The 16,196-nt window shown below is 42.9% G+C and overlaps 1 protein-coding gene across 1 annotated transcript in view; it reads left to right on the top strand.

The window, feature by feature from the left end:
• NLRC5 (NLR family CARD domain containing 5) overlaps positions 1-16,196 on the top strand; it is a 306,174-nt gene that overhangs the window by 111,479 nt on the left and 178,499 nt on the right. Inside the window, exons 2-5 of the mRNA XM_073659129.1 lie at positions 8,012-8,304; positions 10,230-10,295; positions 10,379-12,089; positions 12,939-13,022. Of these exons, the coding sequence (XP_073515230.1) occupies positions 8,013-8,304; positions 10,230-10,295; positions 10,379-12,089; positions 12,939-13,022 (2,153 nt within the window). The 5' untranslated portion in view covers position 8,012. The remainder of the gene's footprint in view (positions 1-8,011; positions 8,305-10,229; positions 10,296-10,378; positions 12,090-12,938; positions 13,023-16,196) is intronic.

Below are 16,196 nucleotides of genomic sequence, written 5' to 3' on the forward strand. Positions count from 1 at the left end.
GACCATTTCCTCCTAGCCATGAGAAAGCTAAGAGGTTGAATTTCACCATCTGCAAGCTCTTGGCTACAGAAATGCTGCCTTTCCGCCTGGTGAACACAGAGGATTTTCGAGACCTTATGTCCGTCGCAGTGCCCCAGTACCAGATGCCCAGTCGGCACTACTTCTCAAAGAAAGGTGTGCCTGCGCTCCACCAGCATGTCGCACACAACATCACCGCTTCTTTGAGAAACTCTGTGTGTGACAGGGTGCATTTCACCACAGACACTTGGACGAGTAGGCATGGACAGGGGCGTTACATGTCGCTGACTGGGCACTGGGTAACTATGGTGACAGCAGGACAAGGGGCTGCTGTCCAAGTCTTGCCGTCCCCACGAGTTGTGCGTCAATCCTCTTTATGTCAAAGTTCCTCCACTGCTTCTGCCTCCTCAACCTCCTCTCGGTCTTCCACCTGCACCCAAAGCCTGTCTGGTCATGCCACAAGCTTTCTAACTGCGCAGAAGGGATCCTGCACACCTCCTTACTATGCTGGCAGTAGGGCTCAACGTCATCAGGCGGTTTTTACTTTGAAATGTCTTGGAAATGTGAGTCACACAGCTGAGGAGTTGTGGTCAGCTCTGGAGAACCAATTTCATGAATGGTTGTCTCCACTGGACCTGAAACCAGGGAAGACCGTGTGCGACAATGCTGCAAACCTGGGTGCGGCCCTTCGCCGGGGCAATGTCACACACGTGCCTTGTATGGCTCACGTGTTGAACCTAGTTGTCCAGCAATTTTTAGCCCACTATCCCAGACTAGATGGCCTTCTGCAGAGGGCACGGTCGCTGTGTGCTCACTTCCGCCGTTCGCATCCCGCAGCTCAGCGACTTACATCTCTACAGAAGTCGTTGGGCCTGCCACTTCACCGGCTAAAATGCGATGTGCCTACCCGGTGGAATTCAACTCTGCACATGTTGCAGCGACTGTGGCAGCACCGACAAGCCCTGGTGCAATATGTTCTGACGTATAGCCTGGGCCAACGAGATCCAGAGGTGGGGCAAATCACGCTGGAGGAGTGGTCTCAGATCAGGGACCTATGCACCCTTCTGCACAGTTTTGAAATGGCGACGAAGATGTTTAGTGCTGACGATGCCATTATCAGCATGACTATTCCGGTGATTTATATGCTGGAGCACATGTTAAACAGAATTCGGAGTCAGGTGGTGGCACAAGAGGAGGTGGAGGAAGTAGAGGAGGAGGAGTTGTATGCGGAAGGGCTAACATCTGCAAGGTCCAGACGGTCGGCAGCACCAAGGCGGCAGGCATGTGAGGGTGGGGGAGATGGTTTTACCAGGGCGCATGGTAGCAGCCAAACTAGTGAGGAAGGTGCAGGAGCCCAGGAAGAAGTGGAGGACGAACTGATGGAAGACTCATCAGATGAGGGAGACCTTGATCACATTTCTGTTGTGCGAGGTTGGGGGGAGAGGACAGAGGAAGGAAGCATGATTGTTACCTCGCCACCAACACAACAGGGACTTGGTGCTCCTGGATGCGCAACACACATGAGTGCCTTCTTGCTGCACTACCTGCAACATGACCCTCGAATTGTGAGAATTAGAAATAATCCTGACTACTGGGTTGCCACACTGTTAGATCCCCGGTACAAAAGTAAATTTGCAGAAATTATTCCTGCCATAGAAAGGGATGCACGCATGCAGGAGTATCAGCAGAGACTGTTGCAGAATCTTACATGTGCTTTTCCACAAAACATCAGTGGTGCACGTAGTGAATCTCACAGTTCCAACTTGCCAACCGTGGGACCTTCAAGTGTTCAGCACTCAAACCGTAACAGAACCACAGTATCTGCTGGTAACATCAATTTTGCGGAATCATTTCACCACTTTTTTAGCCCATCCTTTGCAAGGCCACAGGAGACAAGAAGTCTGACACATAGTCAACGCCTAGAGACGATGGTACAGGAGTATCTCCAAGTAAACATTGAAGCCATGACTGTGTCACTGGACCCTTGCTCTTTTTGGGCTTCCAATCTGGATAAATGGCCGGAGCTAGCCACTTACGCCTTGGAGATCTTGTCATGCCCCGCAGCCAGCGTTCTGTCTGAACGTGTGTTCAGCGCTGCTGGTGGTGTGCTGACAGATAAGCGCACGCGGCTCTCCACTGATAATGTAGACAGACTCACGTTCATAAAGATGAACAAATCATGGATCCGAAACGACTTTTCTACCCCTGTGTCATCCTGGGGAGAGTAAAAGCTTGATGATTGGTTAAAATCACCCTACCAACCGTTTTAAGCTTTCAAATTACTAATCATGTTTATCTGTATCTTGGCTGGAAAATAATTTGGGCTTTGTAGCAGTGTGCAGCACTGATCCTATTAGGCCATCTATACTAAGCTCCACCAGATTTAAAATTAAAAATAATTTTTAGCTGCATCTAGCCCGGAAAATAATTTTGGGGCTCCGAGATGCGCAAGACACATAAGTGCCTTCTTGCTGCACTACCTGCAACATGACCCTCATATTGTCAGAATTCGAAGTAATCATGACTACTGGGTTGCCACACTCTTAGATCCCCCAAACTTTTCGATCAACCTTTTCATTTTAATAAAGACCAAAAAAATGGTCATTTTTGAAATTATAAGCATTAGCAGGTTATTAGAAACTGAAATCAAACAGTTTTCAACTCAAAACTTTATTCTAGGTGATGTTACATTTTCACATAGGACCCCTTGTTCGAAAGGAGCTTCTGAACTCTCTCGTCCATTGAATTTGTCAGGTTTTGGATGGTTTCTGCTTCAATTGTTTTGCATGAGGACAGAATACCCTCCCAGAGCTGTTGCTTAGATGTGAACTGCCTCCCGCCATCATAGACACTCCTTTTGATGATGCTCCAGAGGTTCTGAATGGGGTAGAGGTCAGGGGAGCATGGGGGTCACACCATAAGTTTGTCCCCTTTTATGCCCATATCAGCCAGAGATGCAGATGTTTTATGTGCAGCATGAGATGGTGCATTATCATGCAAAAAAATGATCTTGCTGTGAAATACACGGTTCTTCTTCTTGAACCATGGCAGGAAGTGCTGTTTGAGAAAATCCACATACATTATGGAGTTCATCTTTAGCGCCTTCAGGGATCCTAAAGGGGCCGACAATCTCTCTCCCCATGATTCCAGCCCAAAACATTACTCCACCTCCTCCTTGTTGGCGCTGTAGCCGTGTTTGCGTGGGGTGTCCATCAACCAGCCATCCTCCACTCCATCCATCTGGACCATCGAGCGCTGCACGGCACTCATCCGTGAACAAAACAGTTTTGAAATCAGTCTTCATGTAATGTTTGGCCCACTGGAGCCGTTTCTGCTTGTGTGAAGTGGATAGAGGAGGTCGACAGGATGGCGTATGCACAGCTGCAAACCTCTGAAGGACCCTGCATCTTGTTGTTCGGGAACGTTGGAGGCACCAGCAGCTTCAAAAACTTGTCTGCTGCTATGACAAGGCTTTTTTGCCGCTGCTCTTTTAACCTGACGTAATTGCCTGTAGGAAAGAGCCCTCAATTTGCCCTTATCAGCACGCACACGTGTGTACTGTGAATCAGCTACATACTTCTTGATTGCCAAGACACTTCATCCTGATCATCGCACAATGTTGATTGTAGTCATGCCTTGACCTAAACACTCCACAATTTGTTGCTTGTCAGCAGCCGACACATCCTTTTTCTTTCCCATTTTGGCAGAAAATGTAGGCTGCTTAATAATGTGGGACAGCCTTCTTAAGTAGTCTTGCCTTTCATTGGACACACCTGCCAAACTAATTAGCACAGGTGTCTGCAATTGCTTACAGTGATATAAAGAGCCCTGACACACATCACCATCAATGAGTTTAACTGACAAACAAACAAATTCTTCCCTTATCACTCCTAAACACTTTTTGCATAATAATTTGGAACACAGTGTACATGTGCTTTTCCACAAAACACCAGTGGTTCACGTAGTGAATCTTACAGTTCTAACTTGCCAACCGTGGTCTGTATGGAGTTGTTCAATAAAGGGCCCAAAATTAAGATAACATAGATGGGAGAGGTCTCTATGAATAGGAATTCCTAAGTATTTGATACCCTGTGAGGGCCAGGCAAAGGGAAAGTTGGACTGGATGGAATCCTATATGGATTTGGGGAGGGAGACATTGAGGGCCTCAGACTTCGCTGCATTGATTTTAAAATTTGACCATGTAACAAAGTGATCTATTTCAGCCATAACAGCATGGATGGATATATGTGATTGAGTGATATATACTAGGACATCATCAGCAAATAGAGAGCACTTGTACTCGGTGCCTCCCACCTCAATCCACCTAATATTGGGGTTATGGCGAATTGATGAGAGCAGGTGCTCCGTCACTAGGATGTATAAGAGAGGGGACAGAGGACATCCCTGCCTTGTCCCATTGGTGATTGTGAAAGGTGATGAAAATGTTCTGATGCACCCCCTGGGCCTTGGGACACCCGGAGCCGGACCCTTTTTGGTGGATGCTGGTGGTTGTAGTCTTCGTGGCGGCGACCCGGTTCCGTGGCTCAGGGTGGTCAAACCAGTGGCGGAACTATTTATGTGGTTTTGATGTTTAAATGTCCGACTACGCCACCCGTGGATTGCGGTCAGAGTGAACCGCCGCTGCAGGGCAGACCGCTGAGGCTGGTGTTGTGGGTGCAGCAGAGCATAGCATAACTCCCCACGGGAGGAGTATAGCCTCAGGGCAGTGTATGCGGAGGATGGGGGTGATGGTGCAGGGCAGCAGCAGTAACGACACGGAGTCAGTGATGCAGTCCAGGGCCTTTACTCACAGTTCTTATTATCCAGACCACGTCTGCAGGTAACGGCTGCCCACGTCGTACTGTGCTCACCAGGTGAGGGGCTCAGACAACTCCCAGATAACTTTGGAGCGCTTCACAGGACCCCCTTTGTGTGTCCTTTGTCTGGCCTTTCTTACCAACCCTTCTGTCCGGCTGCCTCGGGCCTCCTCTTGGTAAACTTGGCGCCAGTTTCCCTGACCCTATGTGGTGCCTTCCTAGCGGGTGTAGCGAGGGGCTGCGCCACATAAAATGTCACAGCCTCCGGTTTCTAGCTGAGGGTCGTTTCCTGCCTCCACTAGTTTCGGGGACCGGTCTCCCCCTTTGGCCTGACCCCTCCACGCAGGTGGATTCGGGCGTGCGGTGGCGACTCGCCCGTCCGCACCCCTGGGATCCCTTCATTCCTCGTTCCTGGAGCCTTCTCCGCTCCTCTTCCTTCCTTCTCCCTCTTCCAGGCCTGGGCCTCTGTTACTAGGCCCGCCTCCGGAGCAGAGCTCATGCAGAGCCCCTGCTCCCTGCCACTTCTGCTCAGACTTCTCTGCACTGAACTAAGATGGTGCCCACCTTTTATACTCCCTTCTCAATGCACCCAGGAACTGCTTCCTCCCTGCTCCTGCACTACAGGGTTCCCCTTCCTCAGTGTTCCCTCCCCCCACTCCAGCCAGGGACAGGGACTGTCGTGCCCATCTCAGAGGCATATTGGTCGCCCTGCCCCACGGCAATGTGGTGTAATGCATGCGGGTGTCGGGTCCTGATCCACACTCCATCCTTACCTGAGAGTGAGATATCACACCTCTGGGTGAGGTGCAATACCTCTGTAGCAACCGAGCCCTCAGGGTGCTACAGTTCCATTTATCTTAAGCCTAGGTGACGTAATGTGATACAGGGCCGTGATTTTGGCTATAAAAGGGTCCCCTAGACCCCTACCCCAAGCTTTTTAAGAGAATCATATATGGCGTGCCAGGAGACTCTATGGAATGCTTTCTCAGCATCCAACGAGAGTATCTAATTACAAATTTTTAACTGCATCTAGCCCAGGAATTACTTTGTGCCTAGTAGCAGTGTCTGCTAGTCAGCGGATTATCCCGGCTGTTAAGCAAGCTACACTACCTGTAGTTTGGACACTTAATTTTTTCAAAGGAAATGCTTCGGGACCACGGGATACTCAGTGAAGAGCATCAGGAGGCACCCCAAGGCATAGGGGCTGGGACTGGCAGTAGGATGCCTTGCGGTGGACAGCCGAGCTCGATCCTTATAAAAGCTTTTTAACTGCAGCAGCTTTAGTGGACGCTACTGGAGCTGGAATTACGCGGCTGCTGGCATGAGACTTGCCATCCAATAGATCCTTGTAAATGGATTTAAAGTGTATTCATTCAAATTAGAGAGACAATTTAAATTAAAAAGCTTAGAGCTGCCTCCACCACAGGGGGGCTCGCTCGACCCACCAGCGGACAGGCACCAGTATTGGGAGAGGGGGGCTGGCCGTCAGGGTTCACCGCGGCTCTGGCACAAACCCGGCGACACGGAGGTGGCACGGGCAGGAGCGGACTGAACGTGTCGGCTTCTCACTTTTTGGATTTTAGAAGGGCATGACATGCCTATATCTGTGTCTCCCCCTCCTTTTACTCCTCCACCTCTTTTCTTTTCGCATGACTATATGTACTTGTCACTTTTCCATGTGTTAGTTGTGTCTTCTGAGCAGTTTGTCAGCTTTTGGACACCTTTGAAGGTGTTTTCTATGTGTTTCTATGTGTTTTTGTTTGCCTGCCATTGGTTTTAACGGTGTTCGAAGGTGTTCGACGAACAGTTCGACGAACAGTTCGGCGAACACACGGGTGTTCGACGAACTGAACCGAACTCGAACACTACGGGGGTGGCTCAACACTAGTAAGGAGCTCAGGATAGGGAACATTATTAACAGAAGGGACCCAGGAGGGGGAAAATTTCACTAGAAGGGGTACAGGATGGGGGACATTATTATTGGAAGGGGCCCAGGATGGAGACATTTTTGCTTTAAGAGGTACAGGATGGAGGACATTATACCAGGAAGGGGCCAAGGATGGGTGACATTAATATAGGATGGGGAACATTATTACATTATGGGGGGGCATATCCAGCAAGCAGGAAGCCGGGTGGCCGTAGGGTGGTGCGCTCCTGAAGATAGACTAAGCAACAACCCCTTTACCTATGTGCGCAAGTGTAAAGAACTAACAAGTCATTCTTTGTCTTAAGTGCTTCATACACAGTGAATAAAAGTCAACCAAACTCACCCAAACTTTGATGGTCGCCACCCTACAAGAGAATGCTGAACCTCCACCTTTTTTTATTCTTCCTTACTTTCCCTTTCTATATTGTTTACTGGTTCAGTCTCAACTAAAGAAACAAAGTTCTCTCATACATCGATTTGAATTTTTGCTATAGACAATTTGGGACAATTTTATTGGATAACAAATTAATTAAAAGCATAAAAATAGACACACAAAAGTCAAACATATAAAATACCAAGGATAGGTAAGTTAACAAAACTCCCTTGTGTTAATACTACAAATCAATACACAGTTATATTATGTACAATCACAGTATTGAGGACAGATACTCAAAAGGTACAAGCCAAAATAGCCAGTGCTGTATAAGTTAATGCATTTTAAGGTACATACAGTTAAGCAGGGAGAGAGTGATATCACATAAACGTTCACATAATGATAGTAATAGACAGTGGCATGGAGTACGCTTTACCTGTCAAATAAAACGCGTTTCGCATCAAGCTTCATCAGGAGGAGTTTTGTTATTATCACTTACCTACCTTTAGTATTTTATATGTCTCAGTTTTGTAAGTCTATTTTTATGCTTTTATTATTTTTTTATCCAATAAAGAATATATTTTGTTATTGATTTTGAGCCTTGAAGATTTCTATATTTCTTGAATTTATTGGTGCATTTTGGCCCCTTATATATATAGCTCCTTATATTCCTGTAGGTGTTTTAAAGTGTATATATATTAAGAGTATATAATCTGGGGTTGGGTAAGATGCCTATATAAATCTTGGACTTGTGAGAAGGTTTTTTTAGTCTAGTGTTATATTGTTTAACCTTTTACATATTTCACTTTATACTATAAATGATAATAAAATAAGGTTAAAATCCTTAAAATTCTATCATTTTTCTTACATTGCTAGGATGGAAGACCCGGATGCACAAGATTTAATAGGCATCATCATGCCGCAGCTGGTGGACTTTCTTTGCCAAGATGTAGACTGGTTGATCAGCAAGGTACAGACTCTGATACCTAAAGTAGACCTGAATCATCAGATGCCAATAACCAACGATGACAAAGAAAGAGTCTATGCTCTTATCGAGATACTACGGAAATCTCACCATGCCGCCTGGAGGACCCTTATAGAGACCATTTGCATGGAGTGTGCACTTCCCATGGATCTTGAGGTTCCATTACTGAGTCTAACAGGACAAGGTCAGCAGCTAAAGCTTACGATTTATTAAATCTGATCTGTTGGCTCTCCTGAATTTTCTGGTGTAGCAATTACTTGTATTCTTTATAAAACAACAATTCTGGATCATCTTTTCTTAGAACTCTGCCTTATACCGATCCCCTGTTATTCTTTTTAAGAAATGTATGAATAAATTGACAACCAGGTGTTGCCATTTCCCTTGTCAAGGGTGTGTGTCCCTAAACACGCCTACTCTATCATTACCGAATGGACAGTATCAGACTGGGTAGGGACACACCCTCTTTGACAAGGAGAATGAAACACACTTTTTCAAAAATTTCTATGCCGAATAATACAGGAATGGCACAACGAAGCGTTATAATAATTATTATTTCATGGAATATACAGTTATTTTCTAAAACATACTGTAGCAGATCCAGGTAAGACAGTGTTTACTAGAACCAGGGTCTGTGTTCACTTGTTATATCAGTCTGCTGGATGGAGCAGAGTCGAGTGTGCTGCTGGTGAGTGACCAGCCAAAATGTGAGCTGTAGCTTGGAGAGAGACAAGCCAGAGTCTCTCTCTGAATGGGGACTGCATGGGTCAGCTAGGAAAGCTGAGCAGTCTGTGTGTTGGAGTTGCATAAAACTGTGTGGAAGCTGCAGCTTGTTCAGTGTGAACTGTGCACAGAGTTGAACACTTCTGTTTGGCGCTGGAATCTGCTGGAGCTTGTGCTGAAAGGGATTACGAGACTACTGTAACTGTGCCTCTTCTGTGTATGAAGTTTGCTCCAGGAGAAAGGACTGTAATCTGTTTGGGTGACATATATGTGCCTGCTAAATGGACTGTTCATTTTCTGTTATACCTCTGTGCCCAGAAGAGGCTGTTTTTCGTTTTGAATCCCTAGGAGTTTTATAAAAGCAATGAAACTGCACATGTTTGAACCTAACCGCATTGTTTGTGTGAACGCTACCTAAAGCCTTCAACATTTATTAGGTGAGGTAAAAGGTCCCCTTTAAATGTATGTGTTTTTTTTTAAATTAATATCAGAAATCTTGTAATCGCTTTGTTATAAAAGAAGTTATTTGATATAAGAAAACTAATCCAACTCCTTTAAGAATGTCTAATCAGAAATAGACCTATTATTGAAATAGTTTTTTGTGTTAAATATTTAAAAATTTTTACTTTTTTCATATAAGGCTGCGTGCCCACGATGCGTTTTTCATGCGTTTATGCTGCGGAATTTCCGCAGCGGAATTTCCGCAGCGGAAACGCATCAAAAACGCATGGTAATCTGCACACCATGGTCCCCAATGGCATTCCGCAATGTCAGTGCACATGCTGCGGATTTTTCCGCAGCGTTTCTGCAGCGCTCATAAATCCGCAGCATGTTCATTAATTTTGCGGAAGCGCAGGGGAAGCGCCGCCATTGACTTGCATTGAGACGCATATAATCCGTGTCTGTACATTTGTACAAGCTGATAATATGTGATTCAATGTGCGGATGGTACCATTGTACCTGGGTACCATTGTACCTGTAAAAAAAAGAATAAAATAAAAAATAAAGTTTATATTCACCTGTCCGGCGGCCCCTGCAGCGCTTCTCCTTCCAGGACCTGAGATGACGTCGCGGTCATGTGACCGCAGGCTGTCTTGCGAGAGCCGGCAACCCAGAAGAAGCCAAGACGAGCGCTGCAGCACACGCGGCGGGGGATCGGGGGTAAGTATAGCTTTATTTTTTTATTTTTACGGTCACACTATATAAATCCATGCCTTTTGCATGGATTTATATAGTGTGACCTAGTTGTCAAGCACTTTCCAAGTGATGCTATCACCTGGAAAGTGCTTGTCAGTCCGCATGCGTCATATTGCACATGCATCATATTGAACATACAGTTTCATTGTAAAATTGTCAATGTAACCTTCACACTTTTCATCCATCCTTTAGGGTCAAGCGAAGTGACTTGGAAAAGCTGTTTGTCACAGGAAGAAAGCAGGCAAAGGAGGCTAAAAGGTAATTCTTGAACATCCAGGTGCCACCAGCTCAAGATTTACTCATGCTCAATATTAATAAATATATATATTTTTTACTTTTAGACTCAGCAGAACATTACAAAAAACAAATACGAGATTCCTTGTTGGAAAAGTATGGGTTTAAAGACGTAAAAGATCCTCGAGGGGGTTGCAACCCAGTGTTTGTTGAGCCATTGATTAAAGGAGCCAAAATGGGCAAGGAGAAACATAAAAGTAGAGGTGACCCAGAAAAAACTTCAGTTATGGCGGAAATATTTGACACAATTAAGACAAATAACCTTTTCAGGAGAACCAGTTTAGTTAAGACACATGTTATTCTGCTGGTGGGAATGCCTGGCACTGGCAAGACAATGTTGACTCGTAGGATCTGCTACGACTGGGCACAAGGAACATTCAGCCAGTTTATGTTGACTTTTCTATTCGAGTTTCGACAACTAAACCTCATCAGCAGACATTTTACTCTTAAGGAACTTCTTTTTGATTTATTTTTAATGCCTGACCTTTACCCAGATGAAGTATATGACTACATCATCAAGAACCCCATGAAAGTCTTTATCCTTTTCGATGGCTTGGATGAGTTTTTAGGTTATTTTACAGCCAACTTCCCAACTACTAAACATGATATTTCTCAAATTTCTTCCATCTCTCAACTTTTCACAAGCATCTTTCACGGCACAGTTCTACAAGGATGTACCGTCGTTGTCACATGCAGGTCAAAAATAATATCCAGCCTCCCGACAGATTCTGTTGACCACGTGGCTGAAGTTCTAGGCTTCGACAAAGAAAGAGTCGAACAATACATCGATGGCTATTTCAACTTGAATCCCTTGAAAGACAAAGTCTTATCTTATGTAAGAGACAATAATAAGTTGATGCACATGTGCTTTGTTCCTGCCTTGTGTCACATTATATGCGTCTGCTTGGAACACTTACAAAACCCGTTGTCCAAGACGTCCCAACTTCCGCAGACGATGACACAGTTCTACGTGAAAATGTTGATTGTTTTCATTCAGAAAAGGATGCCCCAATCTACGGAGGAAGCTACCATATTGAAAACATTCAGACCTCTCATCCTTGAGTTGTCCTCTGTTGCACTTTCTGGGCTTGATAATAACAAGTCTGTTTTTTACACTGGAGAAATTTCCGTGGACCTTCAGCGTTTTGCTGCAAATCACGGACTTCTGTCAATTTTTGATGTTAAAAAGTTTGACAGCTGCACTGATGTTGGCTATTCCTTTGTACACCTTAGTTCCCAGGAGTTTTTTGCTGCATTACATTTGATGATTAGTGAGACAATCACAGAGGAAAAACTACAAAAAAGGTTGTCTCTAAAGTCAAAGTGGTCCTTGAAGCTAAACACTAAGGATGAGCTCGCGGAAAATATTCATATATTCCTTTCTGGGCTTTCATCCAGGGATTGTCAAATGTTTCTGTTTGGCTTAGGGGGCCCAAAAAATCTGATAATAAAGAAACAAAACACCATCGTAGAATCTCTCAAGAGAATGGCAGACACCCAACTCACCGGGCCCAAGCTAATCGAGCTCTGCCATTGCACTTATGAAACTCAGAATGAGAATTTAGCTCAAGAAGTTGGAAAGTTTACAGCTATGAAATATGAGCTCAAAAATTTTAGGATTTCTCCGGTTGATATGACTGCTTTGATATTTGTTGTTAAACATGGATCGTGTTTAGTTTCATTAGATTTTGCTGGATGTCCAATGGAGCCGGAGTGCTTAGATATTCTGGGAACATGTAAGCACATACAAACTCTAAGGTAAGGAGACAAGTGGAGATCAAAGGAATATTGGTTGATTCCCTGCAAGTCAATGACTGAGACCTGCAATCAATGACCGAGACTTGCAGTATGACTATAGATATAAGCCAAGCTGATACATTTCTGACTTGGCTTATATCACTACTCATGTCGTAAGGCTCGTTAAAGAGTCAGACATTGACTTACAGAGTAGCTACCCTCAATAGGTGGCAGTAGAGAGTTTTCTTTCCTTCCAGGAGAGAACTAATTTACATCATATACATAGTAACATAGCTTTATCACATCATTACACAAAATTGAAAAGTTATTGTTATAATATAGCTTTTTACTTTTTATTACATTTCTATATGTAACTACTTTATATCCCTATCTCTTGCTCTAACCCTAGTCCTAGCCCTAACCCTAGTTAGTGTTAGAAAAAGTATGTAAACACTTAACATTTATTAAAATGTTAATGTTTTGTTTGTTTGTTGTTTTATGGGCGGGGGACACTTTTTTAAGTTTTTGGACAGCTTTCCCAATAGCTTCCCTTGTCCCCTGACAAGTGAGAGGCGAGGTAGAGAGCTCCATGAGAGCACAATGCAGTGCACATAATTTAATTCTGTCACTGTCTATGCAAAGTTCAGTAACCAGGATGATTTGGTCAACAAAATGTCAAAGCTCCTTTCATTATACTGAGAACTTTGTCATCTCGCCGTCCTTCCAAAAAGTTGCTGCTCATTGCAGTGGAGTCATGGACCATTTGATTTTGGGAGTGGGGTAAAAATTTTGCTCCCCTGTATTGATATATGATTTGTGTTCAATGCCTTCTTGTATATAAAGTATGTTGACTTGTATGTTTTGCATTAGTTTCAGACACCAAAAATATGGTGACATTTTTGCACAAGCTCTTTGCCCTGTTATATCTGGCATGGAAAATATGAAGAAAATCAGGTACTTTACAGATCGCATGCCTTTCATCTTGCTATGCACGCATATTATTTATTGTTCTTTATGCTATTATCAGAGGGCAAAATACATTTCTTGTGTATTCATCTGTGCAGTAAATAATGATATATTGCTTTACAAGGGGTAATTGTATAGTAAAGTGAAGCAATGTACTATCTGCATGCTGTATACATTTAAGACAGCACTATAAACGAAACATTTAAAATATAATCTAGAATTGGTATAATATATTGGATTTATCTGTGTTTTTTTCTGTGGGTTATTACCCAAATCATAATGTGGTCTCAGTTTTCTATACATACATATTATGTAATCATATACAGTACAGACCAAAAGTTTGGACACACCTTCTCATTTAAAGATTTTTCTGCGCAAAGCAGTCATCAAAGAAAAAGGTGGCTACTTTGAAGAACCTAGAATATAAGACATATTTTCAGTTGTTTCACACTTTTTTGTTAGGTATATAATTCCACATGTGTTAATTCATAGTTTTGATGCCTTCAGTGTGAATGTACAATTTTTAAAGTCATGAAAATACAGAAAAATCTTTAAATGAGAAGGTGTGTCCAAACTTTTGGTCTGTACTGTATGTCAATGCAAGCTATTTTTAAATCTGCATAGATTTGTAGGTATCACCCCCATAATGATGACCCCCCAAGCTCTCTTTACTCTCTGTTGCCACTGGATTCTTCCATCCTCCAGTGGGTCTAATGCTATGCTGTCTGTTGAGCATGTACAGATGCACCTAATGACCCCGTCTGATAAAACACTCTCACGGCATCCTTATTGATATGACATATGAGTAGTAGCACAGCTCAGCTATGCTATGCTCAGCTCTGAAGATCTCACTGATATCAGCTGCAGATACACTTAATGGCCCTGTCTAATCAGTGAAAAACAGATGCACCTAATGACCCTTTCTCATAAAATATCTGACCCGGGTTGTAGCACTGTTCAGGTACGCTGTGTAAAATATCCTACTAATATTAGCTACATTTGTTCCTATTGACCTGTCTAATTCATAAAAAAACAGATGAACCTATGACCCGTCTAATAAAACATTCCCCAACCCTCTCACGGCATCCTCATTGTCCTGATAACTGTACTGTAGCACAGCTCAGCTATTCTGTTTCTGTGCTCAGGTCTGCTGAGCATGCAGGAAAGAACATGATCGTGCTCTGAAGATCTCCATGAACAATCAATTAAATGTGGAGTTTGTAAATCAAAATTAATATTGGTCCAATAGTGGGTCACAATCACCACATTCAAAACTATTAATATTCATAGAATTAAAAATTGTCCATGTATGTAGAGATCTATGTCTATCTGGAAACACATAGGAGAGCAGGGGGAGAGGCCTGCAGCACTGAGAAGAAGCAGGGTGCTGCTGGTATTATTAGCAGATAAGAATGGGACCGCTCTTTCATTTCTGTGAAGCTGGATGCACAGAAGGGCAGAAAGAGATGAAAAAAAGATCATTACAATGCTACAAGGAAGAAACTTTGTTAAGCTTGTACTATATATTAACAGTAGTCATTCAGAGCCTGTGCATTGTATAAAATATTGCTTTTGTGGCAATAATCTTTTAATCCATTTAAAAATAAATTGAGAAATCAAACATTTTTTTTTTATCCCGATCTATACAGTCCAAATAATAAATTGATATTTCCTTTGTACACTTCTCCAATTACCAGAACTATAAAAACAGAATGTTATTAAAAGGTCATGTCATTAGATGGAGGGGTTAAATTAACTACTAAGTAAACTAGTGCTAGAGGCTAAGCAGGTTACAAACCGGACAATAGATACACATTTAACCCTTTATGGAGCTCTGTGACAAATGTGTCATCAGAAAATGACCCATTGTGAAATCAGGTTGTTTTTTTTTTAAATTAAATGTATGTTTTTTTACATTGTTGATATTTTTTTATATCACTATATTTAAAAAAAAATTGCAATTTTTTCTACTGGACCCTAGACCTGATATTAGACTCCTACTTCCTTTTGGACATTAGCAGCAATTGACAGACTCAGAACCTACTAAATTGTGTTGAACTATATAATAAGCACGTTGTCATCAGGGCGAAAGTGAGGGGGAGAAGGTGAGCTGTGACATCACCTATTGGGAATTGTGTATCCTTTGTTTCATATTATTTATAGAGGCGTTGTCTCTCATTGTAATCCTGTCTGTGATGATAATGACACTGTTGAAAAGTCTTCTGTATAGAACAGGATGAATGAGTCTAGTATAAGGCCAGGGTCAAATTTTCAAGGTTTTTTTTTTAATATTTAATATGGAAAGGCTCCTCTAATATTAAATGTGTTGTTCACTACTGGACCACCCCTGCTTAATCACTTCACGGCCCCACAGAAAATAAAAACAATCTATACTCACCTCCCCGCAGAGGCGCCATTCCTGCCATGCCAGTGCCGCTATTCCCGGCGGGTGACATGATATTATTATCAAGTTTTTATTTTCTACGGGGGTGCTGAACTAATTAAGCAGGGGTTGTCTAGTTGTGGACAACCCCTTTAATTTTACATATTGTCAGATATTGACATTCCCTGTCCATGTGATCTGTTAGGGGATATGGGCATCATAAAGGGTCACCATGCTGAATAAAGAACGCCCACAAAAAAGGACTATATCTATTTAAGTATCAGTCCATAATTCCATTTCTCTCTTTTTTTATAATTAGGATTAATTTTTGAAAAAGATGACGAAGGGAACAAAAGTCCCAAACTGATATTTAACATGTTAGATTTTTTCTTCTTTTCTGGTCCGTTCCAATAAAGAAAACTAAAACTTTTTGTTAGTAAAATAAAATAACGTTCGGAACGATTCTCTGGTTACATGGTCCGCAGTTTTGGACTGAGGTGCCAAGGGCCAACCAGTAACATCAACTCGAGGGCCCCACTTTTCAGCTACAAGCAGATATGACTTTTTGCTCATTCACAAATTTCAATAGCAATAAAATGAGTTGAATGTTGAATAAAAAAGATGCTGCATTTATACATAGTGATTCAAGTATATTTTGCCAAGTACTGCTCATATAAGAGGGTGGTGGCCCACCGGAGGATTCTCCTGTTCTCCAGTGGGCTAGTCCGAGCCTGATTGTCTGGTTTGGAGAATCAAATTTCACATAAATGATAGATATA

Source organism: Phyllobates terribilis, unplaced genomic scaffold (genome assembly GCF_046119375.1).
Source record: "Phyllobates terribilis strain yellow unplaced genomic scaffold, ASM4611937v1 Scaffold_13__5_contigs__length_258822181, whole genome shotgun sequence".
Taxonomy (NCBI): Eukaryota; Metazoa; Chordata; class Amphibia; order Anura; family Dendrobatidae; genus Phyllobates; species Phyllobates terribilis.